Below are 20,015 nucleotides of genomic sequence, written 5' to 3'. Positions count from 1 at the left end.
ATCTGCCAATGCCAAAATGCCCAATTGTGTATGTTGGGCTAATAAAGATAGTCAAGAGCTGTAACCAGTGTCTCCTTTAGCTTTGGAGACCTGCACCCATCTCATTAAATTAGATAGCCACTATTTTCCAATGAGCCCCAATTTTTTGCCTTTGAAGGAAATATGAGCATTTACCCTCCTGGTTCTAATCACATGCTGACAAGGAGACCCTCCATTTAAAAAGAGGTTTCCAAAACCATTCAATCGCTTTGTTGTGCTATTAAAAAAAAATATATATATAATATTATTATTACTATTATTATTGTGTATGTGTGTGTTTATGTGTATATATATATATATATATATATATATATATAATACACACAATTTTATTAAAATGTGCGCTAAGAACCTCACTATTGTTGGTAGATTTAGCAGTAATGCATATTTATTTACCTGTAGTGCTTAGGTGGCATCGCCATTTTTTGTGTGCTGTATAAATTTGCAGTCACAGGCGTTCTTGCACCTGTATACACGTTTTGTTTCACTGGAATGTGCTGTTCAAACTCTTGAATGGTTTATGAGTTTCATATATGTGGGGTTAGTGACTGCCTCCATTTTTTGTTCTTGCACTCCTCCCATTCTGCCCTGGGTGATTTTAATTAGTTTAATGCTGGTTCCTACCATCCCCAGATATATGAAGGCTTAGTCCCAGTTCTGGGTGTATGTGCAGAGTAGGTCCCCAACTCATAGAGGTCACCTTGTCGTGGCAGGTGGGCTCACACAATTTGATCAAAATGTGCGCTAAGAACCTCACTATTGTAGGTAGTGCAGCGTCCGCGGACTCCTATCATCCTGCAGACGTCTTTCTCCCCGGAGATGCCAGCACATGCGGCCGTCCTGTCCTGCAGTAACCACTAGGGTGCGAGCTCATTCCCAGCCTTAAAAGGTCAGCGCGCACACATGTTAAAGATTTGACTGATTGCTCCAAGATCACCCAGGACTATAAGAAGGGCCCTGCATCTTCACTCATTGCCTGAGCATTGTTGTGTTTTTCCTTGTCAGTCTAGCAAAAGGTCCCTTGGTGTTTTCCTGTTCCCAGTGTTCCCGTTCCTGCTACCTGTATCCCGTGCCTTAAAGAGTTGGAGTCGTGCTGTGTTACACCATGCCTTGTGTCTGCTGCCAAGGTCCCATCTGAGCCTAGCCATTGCTACTGCCTGGGCTATCACAGGTACCCTTGCTCGGACTATAGACTTTACTTGGTACCCTATTTGGCCAGCTGCAATCCCACTACGGCGGTATGGCCCAGTGGGTTCACATACCCACAGATCATGACAGGTAGATTTAGCAGTAATGCATATTTATTTATATTTAGTGGCTCAGGTGGCATTAGTGTTCGCATTCTGCTGTTGCCATATTTTTGTGTAAGATATATATATATATTCTACTCCTACTGAAATACAATGGAGGGTCCGACTGGCCCATTATCTAGGTTGTCTGCTGCATTTTGAAGATGATTGTCTACAATCGTCTATTTAAGGTGCATCATTCCCTTTAAGCTGTAGTATCGTGTTGGCATCTAGAATTCACACCCTGAAAACATGCAAAGAGTTTTCTTAACAACATTTAAAAATAAAACAGCCGAATGAGTGATTCTAATGGTTAGGTATATAAAATTAGTCATCGCTATGAGACTCAGCAATTTCAATTACAATTATTCTTGGAGGACTAATTTTACATTTAACTCTATCTATATGCCAACTTTTAGATTTTTATTTTGCATTTTTTCCACAAAAGAAATCACTTTATGTCTTTATCACAGATATAGACACATATATTGGATCATGTTGCAGACGGATTCCGGATAAGGTTTTCTAAATTAATTGCTTGTATGGTTAGTAGTGACATAGAGATAAGGGGGCCCCTTAGTAAAGATTATAACGGGGGCCCCTTTTGGTGCTGGTTAACACCATTATACCCCTAACCACCTGGGACAGGAAGACTTTGTGCTTGTTTGCCCCATTTTCTTTCCATGATCCTTAGGTTAGTTCCCAATGTCCTTGTCAGTAGGACCTGTGGAGACAGGATCCATGTACAGGTTCTCAACATCCATTAGAATAAGGGATGCAGCCAACCTGGTCTGGCCCCCTCTCTCCTGGTTTGGGCGCCCTAGAATCTGCATGCTCTGCCTCTATGATACATACATCTTTGGTGGTTAGGGCTTCAATTGCAGTTTGCTGAGAGACAGTCCTCCATTGCTTTCTATTACAGCCAGCTATATCATCAGCTCTCAAAGTGAATGTCATCAACTATAGCCAAGAGACAACATTCAAAACAATCATCCTCAAAGAAAATAATGCTATTTTATGACACAATTTTTTCATGAATCTTGTCTCGAATAAACATTTTCTGGAGAAAAATACAAGTTTGTGCTGTCTATGAAACAAAGTTGGATGCAGTCGCTATATAACATTTTGTCATTGCAATCCTTAGCAATTGAGTTACTAAGCTGGAAGATGTTATCTTCTCAATGCCATTCCATCAAAAATTAGAGAATTTTAAGATCTCACTTTTGACCTGTTAACCTTGTGCCCACTAACCAGCCTAACAACAAGGTGCCAATCAAGGACAAGACAACAGGTTATTAAATATGTCCTTCCCCTCAGTTGGACCTTTTAGCAATTCCACACAGGCCAGACAATTAGGACTCATGAACATGGCAGCATTACAGATTCTTGTTGTATGGATTACGGCACATATAGCCTTCCATGCGCTCCCAAACTGTATCTCCGATTTATAGTGGCATATAGAGGTGGCAAGTTTCAACACATGCCATTTAGGAGTTATTTTCAATGCCTCTAGGGGAGAATACAATGCCTCACGGAGGCATCATAGAGCCCCAAAGGTTCTATAATACAGACCTGTAGGGTTTCCATGAACCCCCATATAGGGTCCATGCACGCTCTATTGCCATGTGCATGAGCCCTTACTGTTTTAAAGCATACCTCCTCTGGCCCCCTGAATGTCACTTTGGGGGCCATTTAGTAGTTAAAATTGCATCTACTATTTCAATTTCAAAAGGCCATGTTACATATGCCAAAATCTATAGGAAACCTGCCCTGGAGAATGATTACATTTTTCTAGGGCAGGCTCATAGGGACTGATTATAGGAAGGGCATGTTGTGCTTCATCTTGTGGGCCGCAAATTAATTTTAGCCTTTGGCCTGTACTACTGAATGCTAGTGTGGCAAAGAGAGGTGAGTAAAGTAATTGATATTTTTAGGGTACCCATATATTTCAGTGGCAAGAGCCATGCGCATGTACGGCCACTTCAAATGTGGCTGCAAAAAGGGGTCACACGGGGTGGTGGCTTCCACCAAATTTTTTGCCTAAGGGCCTCCACTTACCTTAATCCAGCTCTGTGAATATTGTATTACAGCTCTGCAAGGAAGGAGGGTAGATCTTCCCATTATAAAGCTGAATAAATATTACTGTAATATGGAGTGTAGGCATATGGATCTCATGAGTGTCTGATCAAAACATAAAATGACTCCACAGGTTGACCAAGGATAACATTTCTTAGTCACTGGGTATTATGCATTTGAATTGAGGGTAGTATTATATGTGATTCAGTAAAACAATGTAAAGTGATGTCTTAGAGATGATTCAAAATAACATTGAGAAATAATTAATCTTGAGTATCATTATGACAAGTCATCTTGCTTCGAGCTTATCAAAGCAATGTCAATCCAACCTTGAGGCCTTCCAAATATAGCAGAGGAAGCAGAGCAGAAGCCGGGTTGTGTCTAGTTTCTGCTCAGATGCTTATGTCTTGTAGCTATGTGTCTATGTATAATTGAAATGTACAATATATACAGCGATACAGTGCAAACATGAATCTACAGTATAGCAGAGGTATATAGTTAGACGGTTAAATGCCCATATTCCCAAACTAAAGTTAATTTCATAAGAAATAACAGTTTCCTTTATTTCACCATCTATTCTATATATTCTAAGTAAAATTCCTTTAGTGTAACCAGAAGTCCCACTTGTTCTGCATGAGCCCCACATTCTACCAGAATGGTCGGTATTTTGAAAGGTCTAATTCTGCATTGCAACTAGAAGTTAAAGACAAATAGATAAGAACATTTTTTAATATTATACCAATACAGAAAAGGCGACACCATACCTACATATCTGACTCAAGCATCTTATTTTCCGAAGAAAAGGGCTGGTATTTACCACATGAACCAGACCAACTTCTTACTACTCTGTCAGAAAAGGTAGAATGTCCAAGGGTTAGGATGTCCAATCCTCAACTATAACGGAGTTGTTAAATGTTAGTTGGAGAATGATTTTATAGGGGTTGTCCAAGATTAGATTCTTCCCCCAGATACAGTGCCACTCATTGTCCATAGGTTGCTTATGGTATTGTAGTTTAGCCAAATTCACTTCAATGGGAATGAGCTGCAAAATTAGACAGTCCATGGACAAGAGTGGCACTGTTGTTGTTTTTTGGGGGAAAAACCAGGCCTTTTTGGAGCAGACCCTGTTTCCTAATCATGTACAATTCTTGAGGTTTCATTATGCCTCATGCACAAGTTTTTTCTTGTAAAAGCAAGACTGATGGAATATGCCCTAAATCATACAGAGTCCGATAAAAAGTCTATATGCTAAGATTGAAGATACAGAAGTACCATAAAGGCCCCATAGACGTCTGCAGGTACCATATTACGGTTCTGTATATCTTGGAAGTTTTACAGAGCTGTAATTCGCTCGTGTACTCAGTTATTGTAAGGTCCTGTTCACATCTACGTTGGAGGCTTCGTCAGGGACCTCGTCCCACGTTCCGTAAAAAATATCGGAAACAATATTGCAGCATGCTGTGCTATTTACGGTAAATAGACTGACACCCCGACGGAACTCCTTGAAGTCAAAGGGTTTCGTCGGGTGCCGTTTCTCTTCATTGTTTAATGGATCTGGCGCATCCACTATCCACTTGTTCTGCTCCTCTGACGCTGAGCTAAACCAATATGCAGGACCATATCCTCTGCTCTAGGGACATTCTAGGCATGACATAAAATATTTGTTTAGTATTGCTACGATGTATTCTAGCACTGGTATTGTCATCTTTCAGGGCCGTCTCCAGGTATTTAAGGGGCCTTGGGGGACAGTCCCGATAGACCTCCTATCTACTCCAACCGCAGCTTGGCAAGTGTAGGGCTATGAAGTGTTTTGCTTTGATGCAGTGTAATGGAGGTAGTTAGTAGGTGACTTTACTTTCACTTGATAATTATGAGCAGTGCATTGTGAAGGACAGGTGACATAACGCTGACATTCTACGTGTAGGTAGGGTTAATCATTTCTAACAATGCTATGGGCCAACCATATAGATAATAGAATAGGAGATAATGTATGATATTTCATAATTAATGTATGAATGTATAATTTGTGAGAAGTATTTAGTGAATCAGCAAGCTCACCTCTCTCTGGCATATTACTACAGGCTACAGAACATGCTGGTAGGAACCTGGCTATATGCCGCATTAATTAAAACCAGCTATGGACAGATGGGTGCTGGGCCAAAATTAAGGAGATCGCTGTTTGATTAAAAACGTACTAAGAATCTTATCTTTAGTCCTTATATTATATTACATGGTAACATAGGAAACATGTCTTTCTCGATTTGAGTAATGTACACTTAGTCTGGCATATGGTTATGACTTGTTGCACAATATATTAGGTGGATAATCTAAAGTGAGTATTCACATATTCTTGCGTCAGCAGTATTCTCCAAGTGGGAGTAGCAGCGTTATTCCAAGTACAACCTGGGGGTTCTATAACAACCCCAAAATACTCTGCAGTATCATTGACACCATTATGATGCTAACAATCACAACAATAATGCACCTTCAGCCATGTCGTCTTTCCTTGACCTTAAAGTGATTGTCTGATTTTAGAAAATGTATGTTATTTTTTTTGTATAATTAAAAGTTATACAATTTTCCATTATACTTTCTGCATTAATTCCTCACAGTTTTCAAGATCTCGGTTTGTTGTTATTTAGTAGGAACATTCATTGTTTACTTCTAGTTGATACAATTCTATCCATGGTCATGTGATGGATACACAGGTTCTGGGATTGTTACATGGTCATGTGATGGACACACAGGTTCTGGGATTGTTACATGGTCATGTGATAGACACACAGCTTCTGGGATCGTTACATGGACATGTGATGGACACAGGTGCGGGGATCGTTAGAAGACACAGCTCTGATACACAAACTGTAACGAGCCCTTCACCTGTGTGTCCATCACATGACCATTGATTTGAATTACATCCACTGGAAGTAAACAATGAATGTTCCTATTGAAGAACAACAAGCAGAAATCTTAAACGTGAGGAATTAATATAAAAAGTATATTGGAAATTTGTAGAACTATTAATTACGCAAAAAAGAACATTAATGTGCTGAAACCGAACAACCCCTTTAATAACCACACTACTACTACCCCTTAGTGCCAAGGCCCCTCTCTGCCATTCCACAAGCCGCATAATTGTGTGTTCAGTAGTCAAATGTGCTGTGCATGGACATAACTTCATTATGGACGATAACTGCATGTAGGCCATTCTGTATTAAGACTATGAAGGTTTCAGTCTGCCATACTTAGTAACATTCCAAAATAGTTGGACCTGTACCGCTACGGAATGCCCCTAAAATAGCCCGGAAATGCCCCAGTTTATGTAAATTAAGTATTCTATAAAGCCGGATTGGTATAATGATCCAGTTTCCATTCTCTTTTTTTTTTTTTTTTTTTTTTTTAATCAAAATAGGACCAAATCCCAGTAACAAGGGGAACCTTCCAAGCCTTTCTTTTGAGAAATGTACCCTTGTTCCTTCTTATAGAATTTATTGTAATTTCACGTAATAAAAAACTGAAGGACGAGTAGATCCCTACAAAACTAGCGTACACGATGGCGGTTTGACCGACAAGCAAAAAGGAAGAACTTCTCTAATCACCAACGGGACAAAAAATCGAGGAACAATCTAGAGGTAATCAATCTCTCCACACATGCCCTCTCTGATGCCCAAAGAGATGTTCTGGGAAAGGGCTTAACTTTTTCACCGACCAATTCTTTTAACTTTTTTACAGCTCTGAAAGATTTACATCTTTTTTCTAGAAAATTGGTCCTAAAGAAACTACATAGTAATCCATCTTCAGAATTTACCAGTCAGTTAGAAAGAGAAGCCCTATTAGCGCTTGAGGAACTCTTGCGCGAACAAAATACGGATCTGCCAGGTACGTTCCCCTCTACCGTTATGTCCAGATCAACTAGGTTTCCTCCCTTGTCTTTATGCCCACAGATTGAAATTTTCACGAAAATGGTTGTTGATGATTTTAGGAGACTGTCCACATTTAGGACAAATGATAACATAACTAAAGATCAAAGGCTTGCCCTTAAAGAACTCCAAACGTGGAATGATGTTGTTTTCAAAGCGGCGGACAAGGGGGGAAACGTAGTGATCTGGCCTATGGTTAAATACAAAAAAGAGATATTCAGGCAATTACGGGATAGACAAACGTATCTGAAACTGTCCTCTAGTCCTCTATGCCACTTTGCTCAGGAGCTACGCACAATTTTAGACTTAGCGTCTGAACAAGGAATCATTCCGAAAAAAATCTATAATGGTATGATGATTAGCGATCCCAAAATCCCTACTCTATATCTTTTGCCAAAAATTCACAAAGATCCCATTGACCCCCCCGGGACGCCCAATCGTGTCCGGGATCGACGGTTTATGTGATCCGATTTGTAAATTTGTTGATTACTATTTAAAAACTTTGGTGAAAGATTTACCTTCTTTTGTAAGGGACACGATGGACGTCTTGTGCAGGATCAATGGGATCCAATTTGAATCGGATATGTATTTGGTCACAGCCGACGTAGAGTCTCTCTACACAAACATTAGACACCATGATGGAATGGAGGCAGTCCGCTTTTTCCTGGGGACTAGCAACCGGGATGGTCCCCTATGTGATCTTATTTTGGAGTTGCTAAAGTTTATTCTTACTCATAATTTCTTCATATTTAAAGACTGTTTTTATTTACAGAAACAAGGTACAGCCATGGGCGCGGCATGTGCGCCGTCCTATGCAAATCTGTTTCTCGGTTTCTGGGAGAGGCAGATTTTCCATGGGGATGGCCCATGTGCCGCAGACCATGTGCATCTATGGTTACGTTATATAGATGACATTTTCTTTATTTGGCAAGGATCCGAGTCTGGGCTGATGAATTTATGCAGCAACTTAATGTAAACCCTTTCAACATCAAATTGACATATAAGTATCATCAGCAAAATGTTGAATTTCTGGATATACAGATATTTGCAGATAATTCTGGTTTCTTACAAACTGATGTTTTCCGTAAACCAACAGCAGTTAATTCCTTGCTGCATGCTTCATCAGCCCACACCCCATCCACTATTAGAGCCATCCCGGTTGGACAATTCCTCAGAATCAGGCGGATCTGTTCTTCTAATACTTTATTTGAACAACAATCTGAGGACCTAAGATCAAGATTCAAAGACAGAGGATACAGTAATAGAATGATTAAATCTGGGTACGGGAGAGCTAGAGCTACCCCACAGGAAGCGCTTCTGAGGCCTTAGCCACAACGATCAAGTAATTCAGATGTACGTTTCATTTCCACTTTTAATGGACAATGGAACCAAATGAGAGCCATTTTAGAGAAACATTGGCCGATCTTGAGGTCTGAGCCACAATTAGCTCAGAACCTGTCAGAAAGACCCTTGATGACGGCAAGAAGAGCTATGAATTGAAAAGATTTTTTGGTCAAAAGCCACTATATACCTCGTTATATCTGCCCATTTGGGTCTCGAGGACCTAGAAAGGGCTGCTATCCCTGTGGCGATTGCAAAGCCTGTAGCAATATATGCCGGGCAACCAATTTTTTGTCAGCCGACGGTCTAAGACAGTTTGACATTAGGGAGTACATTTCTTGTAGCTCCACACATGTGGTATATTATGCCACATGTGGCTGTCAGAAGATATACATAGGGCTCACGTCGAGGGAACTAAGAACGCGTACGAGAGAACATGTACGAGATATCATCAAAGCCAATGAAATAGAGGATCTGTCAAGTTTAAAAACATTACCCAGACATTTTAAAAAATACCACGAATGTAATCCAAAAACATTATTGGTACGTGGTATTGATATAATACATTGTGGCATCAGAGGGGGCAATATGAAGAGACTCCTAGCCCAGAGGGAGTGTAAATGGATCGTTATGATTGGATCCATGAGACCCCACGGACTGAATGAAAATTTGAGCTTTGTTCCATTTCTATAATCTCTATCCTATAGTACTTTTTAATTTTGTCTTGTCTTACATCTGTTTTTTATTTTAGGTGTCTGTATAGTGCTCTTATATGTTTGCTGTCCGACTGTGGATGAGGGAGTCACTTATCCTTTTCATCCCAGATTGAATAAATAATAAACAAGTTCGAATCATCGTATTGAATACTGCTGGTCTTCGAATATGACCGTTATTTATACAATATCTAGGACCTCTGTATCTTCAGCCATCTTTCCAAACGCCTATATATTGTGTTGAGGTTTCTTTAGACTTATATGCATATTTTGTAGTATCTGTATCCCTTAATCAGTAGGATTTTAAAAACACGTGACACGTGCCAGATATATATACCATCATAGATGAAACAAATGTATTCATATTTATAATAAACATTGATGTATGCTCGTAGTGTTTTTAGGTTGATTAATCTATACAGTCAAGATTCCTCTAACAGATATGGATAATCTAGCTAGTTTTTATGTATTTATGTATAAATTGAGGTATAGAGGGGCATGTAATTGGGTAAATTTAAGCATACCTATATCTATATGTATCTTTATTAGCTCCTATGTATGACTCAACTGTACCATATCACTATGTATTATTATTACTATTTTGTGTATGTTCTTATTATAATATAGATATTATGTTTCCATTTATATCTGTTTGTTGGTAGGATATATCATAACTTGCACTTTTGTCACCATGTACATCAATAGCATTATTGCTATTGTCTTATTATTATTTCTCCTTTTCATGCTTAGTAGTTTTCTTTTCCTCTTCCTTTTGCTGTATTTTTTGGCACAATGACTTTTTGACTAAGGTCTCTTATCTTATATATTTATCTCTTCTTTTGTCACATGCATATACTCATGTCATTACATATTTTCAGAGACTAGATACTTATCTCCTTTTTTGCATTAACCCCTTTTTTTAGCATGATTTTTATAGACATGCTTAGATTTCTACTTGTTTGTCCCTACGAAGCTAGCGAGGCACGACTTTGAGGTACATACATAATTAATTATGTCCATAACACATACGATCTTACTTACATATTCCAAGTTCTCCCATGCGATGAGTGCGCATGCCCGTGTCAGCTGCTGGTGTGACGCTGCCTCCGCTCCGTCTCCTTTAGTGCACTGCGCATGTCCAGAACTCCCGTTACGCGTCGGGAATCCGGATGTGCGCTCCAGCACCTGGGGGCGGAAGTGGGGCAGTCTTCGCTTCCGGTCGCATCACGGCGCATGCGCCGACAGTCATTGCTAACTAACCCGATATGTATCACAGTATAAAAGGACAGCTAGGCAGGGTACATACATATGCACATCTCCCCCTGAGGAAGCAACTGAATAGCGAAACGCGCGTTTGGGCTTATGTGTTGGAGCGAACACTGACTTTTACTACCATCATTATGGGTAAGCGGCTGTCATCTGTTTCTGACTACTAATTGCATTTGGCACTTTACTATGAATCTTCTCCTGATCATCTAATGTTCACTTATAACATGGAGAGTTTGAGCTATATAGCATCTTTGTTTTTGGCTCACTTGTTTACAATTTAAAAGGGGAATTTTCTGTACTGATTGGAACTAGTGGACAGCATCTCTATTACCCATGTTCTCACTAAATATATCAGTAACCGCTCCCAATCCTTTTTACTAGGGTCTTGTCCTTTTGTTATACTTTTTAATCTTGTATTAATATGTGTTAATAAAAATATTCATTATTTATACATATGTTTGGCTATAAACTCTTTTTTGTGTTGTTGGTATAAAACTAGCGTACATGTAGTCTTACAAAAAATAATGGTACAGATAGACCTTCTGTTTCCTATACTTCAAGTAAAAGTCATTTAACCCAACCATTGCAGATCCAAAAGTCCCTTTACCAGCATGTACATAAATAGCCCTATACCCAATACTAATCTAGAATTGAACAATGGTCAGAAGTGTTCAGGTGCCAAATTAGGTGCAAATAAGTGCAGAAAATGGCCACTATCTAGAAGGGCTGAACATGACCTGTGGAGGATTTCCTTGGTGGTTGCCTTGAAGACATAGCATGGTGCTGACCATTTTTTTGAGACATTTGAGGCAGACAGGACTGGTTGTTATCTCACATTACACAGGTCTAATGCTCATGCCCAAATGGCAGCACTCAGACCACACTTTTTACAAATGAAGACTAATAATCACATTTTTCTGAAACATAAAAATAAATGATCATAAAATCTAAAATTTCACAGTCTGACAGACCCGTCTTTTCCATATTCTATGAAATACTCAGTCATTCGAACAGAGCTCTTAATAGTACAGTAGAGCAAGGACTGTGTCCGAGATTTCCAGTCATGGCTGGTCCCATCCCTTTTGCTATTAGGCGGTGAGGACCTGGGAATGTCTATGGTGCCTGTCTGATGGTCCACCGACTGCAGATGTCAGGGGGAAAAATGGATTGGACAGGTTCGATTTTAACTTGCTTAAAACTTTGTTCTCCAAGAGATATGTCTATGGCCCTTTTTGCATCTTTTAATAATGTTAAACCCTATAGACAATCTTCTTTATTACCGCTTTACAACGTGAAGGATATATGCTGATCTGGTCATAATGACTTATGTCAAATCCTGATTTGAAAAACTGGGTTTATATCCTTTAAAAGGATGCCTGTGGTAGAGGTGATATAAAGGGGTTTCTCCTGAAGACAACCCTTATCCACATGCCCTATTAGGACATATGGACATTATTGAGGGGGGTCTAATGTTCAGGACCCCCCCCCCCCCCTCTATTAGCCAGAAACAAGAGCCACTGTAAGACCTGATCTGGAGAGGACTTTAGCTGTCCGTGTATTACAGGTATGGTCATTGATCAGAATGACCGCCATGTAACACACCTATCCTGCAGGAAATATGTCTGACTAGCTGCGGCTTTCATGGAAAACTCAGCTGTTTGTGTGAGTTGGACATGACCAGGACAGGTTTTCAGTCTCTGAATGTAAACAATAAATGTCACCATTCACAGACAGCAAGCAGAGATCTTGAACATTTTGAAGAATTGAAACAAAAAGTACATTAGAAAGTTGCATCATTTTTTATATACAATGACTAAGCTTAATCGATCACGATTCCCAATTTTTACATGACTGCCCTGATGTATAACCACATCACTTCTGCTGGGAATTCTTATTATCATATGTGAGTAAGCTACTCCTATATGAAAACGAAGCAGAACTATTTTTATAAATTTCCAATATGGCTTCACACGCAGTTTTTAGGAAAAACGCCATGTTTCCTGTAGTGTTTTTCCTGGCATTGTTTTTTCCACTTTTTTTTTCGGCAACTAGAAGTCAATGGAAAATATTAAACTCACTAAAAACATAGCGTTTTTTAGGTGGAATTTTATTTTTATTTTGTCTTGCGGTTTTTGGCTCATTGGTGTTTTTTCTAAATAACAGCGATTCTAGTAGCAATTGCCAAAAGCGGAGAACCCCTTTAATTCAAACTACTAGCAGAAATACATCTGGATTATCCCAAAACAACAAAGCCCCAAAGAATATATCCTATTGTCACATTCCAATAAGACGATTAATGTACAAAACATCATTTTCTCCCATGAGACGATATTTAAGTGTAGGAATTGCTTAGTAAGTGAGCAACTCAAAGGATAACTACGGAGGCAACCTTTCCAGGCAATGCTCTTTTTCCATGAACTATACTTATGAATACTTGACAATAATTATAGACGGCTACGAGTCAGGAACCAGGTCTTTTCGGTGGTAACATTGGAATAATCAGCTTTGCCCTCGCTCATTAATTGACTGATTTACACAGCATGGGGCTTTTTCTCCCTGCTGAAAGTACATGATGATTTCCTACATTTTACACCCACACATGGTACCTGTCTAACAGGCGACATTGGTTCAAAGCCATTCCTAGGTAGCCATCATCTTACCTGCAAAATAAGCTTTACCCACACACACATCTATACAGCATGTCTATATTCTATGTTCTATTACAGCAATGGGACCATATATAGGGAATGCATCATATAGGAAGACATGGGGTATAATACATTATATATGAATGCATGGAGTATGCTCCATGTCTGCAAACTGAGATATGCCCCATCTATGAAGGAATGATTTATGCATTATTATATATGGAGACACTGGTTGTACACCATATATGAAGGTATGGTGTATACGCCATATATATGAAGACTATGATATTCACCATATATGAAGACTATGATATTCACCATATATGAAGGTTTGGTGTATACGCCATATATATGAACACTATTATATTCACCATATATGAAGGTATGGTGTATATGCCATATATATGAAGACTATGATATTCACCATATATGAAGACTATGATATTCACCATATATGAAGGTTTGGTGTATACGCCATATATATGAACACTATTATATTCACCATATATGAAGGTATGGTGTATATGCCATATATATGAAGACTATGATATTCACCATATATGAAGACTATGATATTCACCATATATGAAGGTTTGGAGTATACGCCATATATATGAACATCACCATATATGAAGGTTTGGTGTATACGCCATATATATGAACACTATAATAGTCACCATATATGAAGGTTTGATGTATACGCTATATATGAAGACTATGATATTCACCATATATGAAGGTTTGATGTATATGCTATATTTATGAAGACTATGATATTCACCATATATGAAGGTTTGATGTATACGCTATATATGAAGACTATGATATTCACCATATATGAAGGTATGGTATATATGCCATATATGAAGACTATGATATTCACCATATATGTAGGCATGGTGTATACGCTATATATGAAGACTATGATATTCACCATATATGAAGGTTTGATGTATACGCTATATTTATGAAGACTATGATATTCACCATATATGAAGGTTTGATGTATATGCTATATATGAAGACTATGATATTGACCATATATGAAGGCATGGTGTATACGCTACATATGAAGACTATGATATTGACCATATATGAAGGCATGGTGTATACGCTATATATATTCACCATATATGAAGGAATGGTGTATACGCTATATATGAAGACTATGATATTCACCATATATGAAGGTATGGTATATACGCCATATATGAAGACTATGATATTCACCATATATGAAGGTTTGGTATATACGCCATATATGAAGACTATGATATTCACCATATATGAAGGCATGGTGTATACGGTATATTTATGAAGACTATGATATTCACCATATATGAAGGCATGGTGTATATATGGAAATCCTGAATGTGCACTACATGTTAATGCATGGTGTACTATTGTAAGCGCCACATATGAAGAAATATATGTTAGATGTGGAGGTTAGGCGATGCACTTTATATGAATACATCAGGTATGCAGACTGTGGTATGGACCAGATTAGGCTAGAATATTTACCAGTTATAAAGACTTGGGATTGCACTATATATGAAGTCAGGGCTGCGAATTACATATGGAGCCATGGTGTATACACCATACATGAAGGATATTCACCATCTATGAAGAAATGATGTATACACCAGATATAAAGACTGTGGTCTGAACCATATAAGGTTCAAATATAAACCAGATATGGAGATTGGGGTATGCACCATATATGAAGGCATGGGCTATCCATTACATTCACCATATATGAAGTCATGGCTTGTGCTACATACAGAAAGAAATGACGTATACAGCACATATGAAGACTGTATTATGCACCATATAAAGCCATAATATAATATGAATACAGGGGTATGCACCACATATGAAGAAATTGGGTATATACCAAATAGGAGGGTATGGGATATGCATTCTACATAATTGTATAGGGTATGTAAACTGGGGTATGCACCATGTGAGTCTAGGTTATGCACCAAATATGAAGAATGGGGTATACATCATGTGTGAATATATGAGATACGCATGTTATACACTCACATAATAAATACAAGGTGCAACAAATATAATAATAGTCAAATACTAGATCAATTGACACATATCAATTCTGCAACATTATCCTGGCCAGCTTCATGAAAGATGACTGACAGATGGAGATGTGGTCAGTACATATAGATGAATATATAAATGCACAGTATATATGTGGAAGAAATGAACTGTTCTGTATGTGGCTGTCAGTGATTTTCCCCTTTTCCATATGACATTGTCTATATGTCCCTGGATAGAAGATGTACAGGGTCTGGATACATTGATGGTGACTGATCACAGAGCTGTGTCCTTGCATCCAGCAGCCCCCATTATAGTCCATCATGTACAGCAGATGCAGGGGCTGCACACATCCACAGCAGCACCCTATGGAGGGGCAATGTGTACCACATACATGCACAGGGGATGGCACCTTACCGTTGGCAGCAATGGCTCCATCTGTGCCCCTTGGTCTTTGATATCCATGTCTGTGTGTGGATGTCTCCCCAGCAATGAGCCGTCTCTGCAGTGTCTCTCAGCTGAGTGCTGCTTAGTATTCGTGTCAGGTAGCTGTGTATGTAGAGAGGAAATTACACTCCGAGCCTGGCAGTCACATGGCTCGTCCTGTGTGTGGAGGCTGAGCACAGAGGTGCCCGCACAGGGTGGACCTGCCCCTGATGCCACACACTGCACACAACCTCACTTGTCATGGGACATTAGTGTGCGAGGATTCATGGGGCTAAATAAGTAATTGGCGGAGACAATAATGGAAAGATAGATATAGACATTAGATAGATAGATAGATAGATAGATAGATAGATAGATAGATAGATAGATAGATAGATAGATAGATAGATAGATAGATAGATAGATAGATAGATAGATAGATAGATAGATAGATAGATAGATAATGGATGGATGGATGGATGGATGGATGGATGGATGGATGGATGGATGGATAGATAGATAGATAGATAGATAGATAGATAGATAGATAGATAGATAGATAGATAGATAGATAGATAGATAGATAGATAGATAGATGATAGATAGATTGATCAGAGATAGATGGATAGATAGATAGATAGATAGATAGATAGATAGATAGATAGATAGATAGATAGATAGATAGATAGATAGATAGATAGATAGATAGATAGATAGATAGATGGATGGATGGATGGATGGATGGATGGATAGATAGATAGATAGATAGATAGATAGATAGATAGATAGATAGATAGATAGATAGATAGATAGATAGATAGATAGATAGATAGATAGATGATAGATGATAGATAGATTGATCAGAGATAGATGGATAGATTGATCAGAGATAGATGGATAGATAGATAGATAGATAGATAGATAGATAGATAGATAGATAGATAGATAGATAGATAGATAGATAGATAGATAGATAGATAGATAGATAGATAGATAGATAGATAGATAGATAGATAGATGGATGGATGGATGGATGGATGGATGGATGGATAGATGATAGATAGATAGATCAGAGATGGATGGATAGATAGATAGATAGATAGATAGATAGATAGATAGATAGATAGATAGATAGATAGATAGATAGATAGATAGATAGATGGATGGATGGATGGATGGATGGATGGATGGATGGATGGATGGATGGATGGATGGATAGATAGATAGATAGATAGACAGACAGACAGACAGACAGACAGACAGACAGATAGATAGATAGATAGATAGATAGATAGATAGATAGATAGATAGATAGATAGATAGATAGATAGATAGATAGATAGATAGATAGATAAACAATCCAGCAGCACCGGTCAAATGTGAGTGCAAGCCCTAGGGAACAGACCAAGTTCCCAAATATACATCAATCCAAATAATAGGCAGCACACCATAGTTCAAAGTGCAAAAATCAAGGGTACTTTATTGCCCCATGTGCAACGTTTCAGCTCTGTTCTCTAGAGCCTTTCTCAAGCTAAAGCCTCTCCCACGTACAATAAATTACAGGGGCACTGCAATAAGTATATCACGTGGTCACTGTGGCATGTCAAATAATAATTAATTTTATAAACCTTATTGGTGACAGGGATGTGCAAATGTGTCTCCCTTATGCATTAGTTTACAATTTATGCAATTCAAGCATGGATAACATCCCATTTTCCTAGGGGCAAGGAGCATTTGGGTATCCTTTTTCCTTGTGCCCAGATCCGACCTAACCAACTTATCTTTCAGGTTACAAGGCCGACGGTATGAGAAGTGGGGAGGCACCTTAAATTCAGGAATATTACAGAAATAATCACGTAATATCGACCAATGTTTGTGAATTATTCTAGAAATGTGTTGACTGATTTCACTGTAGGTAGATATGAATGGGATTCTATTAACCTTTTTATTGTCATCTGCAGCAGAGACACTTGTTTTCGGGTGGACCTTAAGAAGATCCCCTCGTGTTATATTTTGAATCCTATGGCGATGTTCCTGTAAAATCGTGGAAGGGTATCCCCTTTACTTAAATTTTTGTGAAATGACATTAAATTTATCATCTAATAGTCCCTCCTCACTGACTATTCTTTTGACTCTAATGAACTGGCTCAATGGAAGGGATCTAACCATAGAGGGTGGATGGTCACTCTCGAACCTCAATAAACACACACGCACACACACACACACACACACACACACACACAGTTTTATCAGTTGGTTTGATAAACAAGTTAGTGGAAAGTATGTTCTCAAACGAATTAATTTCCACATCCAAAAACTGTATTTTATTTTGGGAATGTACAACAGTGAAACTCAGGTCAGGATCCATAGAATTCAAGAATTCGTGGAAGGCATTTAATTCCTCTAAACTGCCCTGCCAAATCAGGAAGATATCGTCTATATATCGCCACCACTCCAGAACTAGTGTGAAGTGATGGAACAAATAGACACACTCCTCCTCCATGATGCTCATGAAAATGTTGGCGTATGTAGGCGCAACGTTTGCACCCATTGCGGTTCCCCGCAATTGCAAAAAGTAGTCATCTTTGAATAAAAGGTAGTTGCATATAAGGACAATTTGTAACAAATTCAATATAAATTCACGACTCCCTAATGTGTAGTCTGACGTCTGTAGTTTCCTAGATACGGCTGACAAGCCCCTGTCATGGTAAATCAATGTATATAAACTCACGACTACGAAAGAGACTAAATAGACTTCACCCCTGTTTTTTAAGTCCACGTTGTGCAATTTTGTTAAAAAGTCACTTGTGTCAAGTATATATGATTTTGTCTGAGTCGCAAATCTCCTTAATGGCAACGTGACTCAAAACCGAGTGGAGTGCTGCATATTCTTTGAAATCATTGGACTATTGGTCATAGTCTGTTGGTGCACGCACGCACGCACGCACGCACGCACACACGCACGCACGCACACACACACACACACACACACACACACCCTTTAAAAGGCAATTTATCTTACTTGCTGGTGCTGGTCTTTCTTGTATTTTTCTTTTAGATAGATAGATAGATAGATAGATAGATAGATAGATAGATAGATAGATAGATAGATAGATAGATAGATAGATAGATAGATAGATAGATAGATAGATAGATAGATCAGAGATGGATGGATAGATAGATAGATAGATAGATAGATAGATAGATAGATAGATAGATAGATAGATAGATAGATAGATAGATGGATGGATGGATGGATGGATGGATGGATAGATGATAGATAGATAGATCAGAGATGGATGGATAGATAGATAGATAGATAGATAGATAGATAGATAGATAGATAGATAGATAGATAGATAGATAGATAGATAGATAGATAGATAGATAGATGGATGGATGGATGGATGGATGGATGGATGGATAGATAGATAGATAGATAGATAGATAGATAGATAGATAGATAGATAGATAGATAGATAGATAGATAGATAGACAGACAGACAGACAGACAGACAGACAGACAGACAGACAGACAGACAGACAGACAGATAGATAGATAGATAGATAGATAATAGATAGATAGATAGATAGATAGATAGATAGATAGATAGATAGATAGATAGATAGATAGATAGATAGATAGATAGATAAACAATCCAGCAGCACCGGTCAAATGTGAGTGCAAGCCCTAGGGAACAGACCAAGTTCCCAAATATACATCAATCCAAATAATAGGCAGCACACCATAGTTCAAAGTGCAAAAATCAAGGGTACTTTATTGCCCCATGTGCAACGTTTCAGCTCTGTTCTCTAGAGCCTTTCTCAAGCTAAAGCCTCTCCCACGTACAATAAATTACAGGGGCACTGCAATAAGTATATCACGTGGTCACTGTGGCATGTCAAATAATAATTAATTTTATAAACCTTATTGGTGACAGGGATGTGCAAATGTGTCTCCCTTATGCATTAGTTTACAATTTATGCAATTCAAGCATGGATAACATCCCATTTTCCTAGGGGCAAGGAGCATTTGGGTATCCTTTTTCCTTGTGCCCAGATCCGACCTAACCAACTTATCTTTCAGGTTACAAGGCCGACGGTATGAGAAGTGGGGAGGCACCTTAAATTCAGGAATATTACAGAAATAATCACGTAATATCGACCAATGTTTGTGAATTATTCTAGAAATGTGTTGACTGATTTCACTGTAGGTAGATATGAATGGGATTCTATTAACCT

The 20,015-nt window shown here is 38.5% G+C and overlaps 1 protein-coding gene across 2 annotated transcripts in view; it reads right to left on the bottom strand.

Annotated features, from left to right (window-relative positions):
- SLC4A10 (solute carrier family 4 member 10) overlaps positions 1-15,965 on the bottom strand; it is a 186,180-nt gene extending 170,215 nt beyond the window's left edge. The window contains exon 1 of one of the 2 annotated variants that reach the window (XM_075829364.1): positions 15,765-15,965. In XM_075829364.1, the coding sequence (XP_075685479.1) occupies positions 15,765-15,812 (48 nt within the window). In that variant the 5' untranslated portion in view covers positions 15,813-15,965. The remainder of the gene's footprint in view (positions 1-15,764) is intronic. The other variant, XM_075829363.1, reaches the window with a different exon arrangement.
- Between the last annotated feature and the right edge of the window lie 4,050 nt (positions 15,966-20,015).

The sequence above is a fragment of the Rhinoderma darwinii genome, chromosome 6 (assembly GCF_050947455.1).
Source record: "Rhinoderma darwinii isolate aRhiDar2 chromosome 6, aRhiDar2.hap1, whole genome shotgun sequence".
Lineage (NCBI taxonomy): Eukaryota > Metazoa > Chordata > Amphibia > Anura > Rhinodermatidae > Rhinoderma > Rhinoderma darwinii.
The sequence above is the reverse complement of the archived record's forward strand: the minus strand, read 5'-3'. Positions and strand labels throughout refer to the sequence as shown.